The 3,344-nt window shown below is 39.9% G+C and overlaps 1 protein-coding gene across 1 annotated transcript in view; it reads right to left on the bottom strand.

Moving 5' to 3' along the window:
• The window catches only part of diaph2 (diaphanous-related formin 2), a 329,306-nt gene that overhangs the window by 169,596 nt on the left and 156,366 nt on the right, over nt 1-3,344 (bottom strand). The window contains exon 15 of the mRNA XM_016282860.1: nt 2,490-2,591. Coding sequence (XP_016138346.1) covers nt 2,490-2,591 — 102 coding nt within the window. The remainder of the gene's footprint in view (nt 1-2,489; nt 2,592-3,344) is intronic.

Here is a 3,344-nt window from a genome sequence, read left to right as displayed (position 1 = left end):
GCTGCAGAACCTCCCGAGGTAGCGGTGTCCACTGCTGTGCTCCCAGAGGCCATGGTGTCCACTGTAGTTTCTTCGGAGGTGGCGACACTTGCCTCAGTTCCTTGCGTGGTGGTGGCGCCCAGCAATGCACTTTCTGCCTGTTCTGTTCCGGCCAAGGAGGCCGTCTATGAACTCTCTGCCTGTCCTGTTCCAGCCAAGGAGGCAGTCAATGAACTCTCTTTCTGTTCTGTTCCAGCCAAGGAGGCCGTCTATGGTAAAAGCTTAATTTAATTGGTTACAATTCAATAAAAACATCTTCTCTAACATCTCTTTTTTCATCCCATGTAATAAAGTAAACCACAGGGGATTGGAAGGACACAAGGGTAATTAAATGATAACAGATTTGTACTTTTGGGTAAACTATTCCTTTAATCCAGGTGCGAGTCACATCAAGTGTAGACTTGTGCGCTGTGTAGAACTAACTGATGTAGAGAGAAGCTTAAATATTTGAGAGAACGTCAAGACAAAGGCCAACGTTAATGGGATTTGGTCAATATAGGAAGTAAGTCTAAAAGCCCTTCCAGTTTAAGAACTCGGGACCTAATCATGCTCTGTAGTAAAATAAAGCTCTGCCTCACTCTTTATTATTCATCAAAATCATAGCTTCTGTCAGTCACAACCAAGCTACCAGATTTGACTTGTCATAAAAAATGCCCTTTATATTCTTGGCCTTTTAATTATACATTACTGAGTCTCTTTACATATTGAATAGCACTGATCCTGCATGGAGCCTGAAGGCAGTCTTCTTTCTCCAGCACGTTCTCTTTCTCTCTCTCTCTCTGTACCTAATTTCCCACTGCCCCCCCCCCCCCCGTTTAAGAACTCGGGACCTAATCATGCTCTGTAGTAAAATAAAGCTCTGCCTCACTCTTTATTATTCATCAAAATCATAGCTTCTGTCAGTCACAAAGATTTGACTTGTCATAAAAAATGCCCTTTATATTCTTGGCCTTTTAATTTTTAAGAGAGAGAGAGAGAGAGAGAGAGAGAGAGAGTGGAGGAGAGAAATAGATCCTGCTTTTCAGCTCAAAATCCTTCACACAGAAGTAGAGAGCTATTGGTGTGAGCAACAACAGAAATGGAAAGGAGGGTGATTTTAGTATCAGAGAGAGAGAGAGAGAGAGAGAGAGAGAGAGAGAGAGAGTGGAGGAGAGAAATAGGCGGAAGTGGAACAGAGATGTGTGAAGGGTTATGCACTGGGGTGTGACGAAAAGTAGAGGAGAAATAGTGAACTGGAGCCAAAGGAGAGAGAATGAAAGAGGAAGAGGGGAAGAAAAGACTAAGAAAATGAGAAGGCTAAAATCAATTGAAATGCTTTTTAGTGTGAGATTCCCTCTTTTTCACCAAATTATTGGTGCTGGTGCCAAGCCCAGTGTTTGGCTGTTGATTAAAATGGTAGTGAACAAGTTTTGTGCAACTGTTTTGTTTGGCCTCTGATACTGTTATTTCTTCAATAAAACACACGGAATGATTTCAAACTGGGCACCGGGTCTGGCACCTGCACCGTATCTGTGGAAATAGCTGTGTCCAGATTAAAATACTGACCAATAACGAAACATTCAGGAGCCAAATTACTTTTTTAGCTGCTAAATTACAGAATTGCTCGAAACAGATGGTTGTTCATTGTGTGATCCATATTCATCTACTGATGACTTATTAGAATTCAAATATCAGCTAGTGTGTGGAACAGTTGCAGTAGATTACAGTGCAGTACTACAGATGCCAACATGCACTAAATATGCAATTCAGTTCATTGGATGTATAGCACTGGAAGGACACTGAAAGGACACTGACTCAGAGGTGGTTCCAGAAATCTCTGCAAACCATTATGTTTATTTTTGTAATGGATTCAACATAAAAAGTATTTGGTGCTGTGTTTTCAAGTCTGTTACATAAATTATGGTGTTTTAATATAATCTTCTGTTCCAATTTCATGCTGTTCTTCTAATGATCCAGAACAGTATTTGTGCCACATAAATTTAACTCTGTAACAGTATTTCTGTCTTTTTGGGGAGAAAAAGTCAAGATAAACATTGATTGTATTATGGTTCCCACCTTTTATTCTCAGATCTTGCTCTGAATCGATTCCACCTTACAATTGCAATTCCATTTATTACATCAAAGCTCTATTGTGAATGTTAATCTTTAACTAAACACTTTCATATGATACTTATTTAAACAATCAAACAAAAAAATGACATTTTTAATGGTTTGTCACATATGTAAACACTTTTTCTGAGAACCAATTTAAAAATAAAATTGTATACACATTTCAGACTTTAGCATAATAATATTAATAATAAAATAAAATAAATAAATAAAATACATTTTAATAAATGTATTCAATTTGAATAAATAAATTTATTTTTATTTGTAAACATTTATTATGGAGCCCTGAAATGTGCTGGAGTTGTGCTAGTGATTTAAGGTACTACAATCTCAGTACTCACCACAATTCCAAACTGCTCAGATTCACAAAGCTCCTCGTATTCATTCTTTAGCTCGGCCAGATTGCTCAGCTCCTTCTGCTCAGGAAGGTTTTTGATCAGGTTCTGCAAAGAAAAATGTAGAAACACACCCATCAGTGCCACAGGTGAAAACACCTGCTGCCTGCTCATTTGGTGGACTATGGCAGGGATGTGAGTGACAGTAGAGCATGGTTTAAATGAGGCCACGGCTTTCTATGCTATTATGCCTTATGCTGGTGGTCGGAAATACACTTACAAATCACACAGAGCAGGGTTCCTCAAATCTTGCCCTGGAGGTCCAATGCGCTGCAGAGTTTAGCTCCAACCCTGACCAAACTCACCTACCTGTGATTTTCTAATGATCCTGAAGACATTGATTAGCATGCTCAGGTGTGTTTGATTAGGGTTAGAGCTAAACTCTGCAGGAAAGTGGATCTCGTGGGCCAGATTTGAGGATCCCTGACATAGAGACTCCCTAATGTTCAAATCCTTCCCCATGACTGCACACTGCCAATGTCAGATTGCAGAGAGAGTGAAAAAACACCCCTTCTTTAAGCACGCACGGCCTGATTGGGCTTTAAAAATCTATGGCAGCTCAATTCAAGGGGAAATATTCATGTTGGTCTTGACTTCATCTTTGTTTTCGTCAGCTTTCTAACATGTTGGTGGATCGAGCTGGCGCTCTCAAAGGAAAATCCAACCCGGCACAGAATTACTCTTGGAGCTCAACCGAGGTTCAAAGTTTTACAGTGCTGAGCAAATGACGTTCAAGGTGACTCTAAGAAACGAGGGAATAAATACCACCCCCACATCATTTAATATGTCACTGAAATGTCC

Source organism: Sinocyclocheilus grahami, unplaced genomic scaffold, assembly GCF_001515645.1.
Source record: "Sinocyclocheilus grahami isolate Dianchi unplaced genomic scaffold, SAMN03320097.WGS_v1.1 scaffold167.1, whole genome shotgun sequence".
Lineage (NCBI taxonomy): Eukaryota > Metazoa > Chordata > Actinopteri > Cypriniformes > Cyprinidae > Sinocyclocheilus > Sinocyclocheilus grahami.
This window is presented reverse-complemented; position numbering and strand designations above follow the sequence as displayed.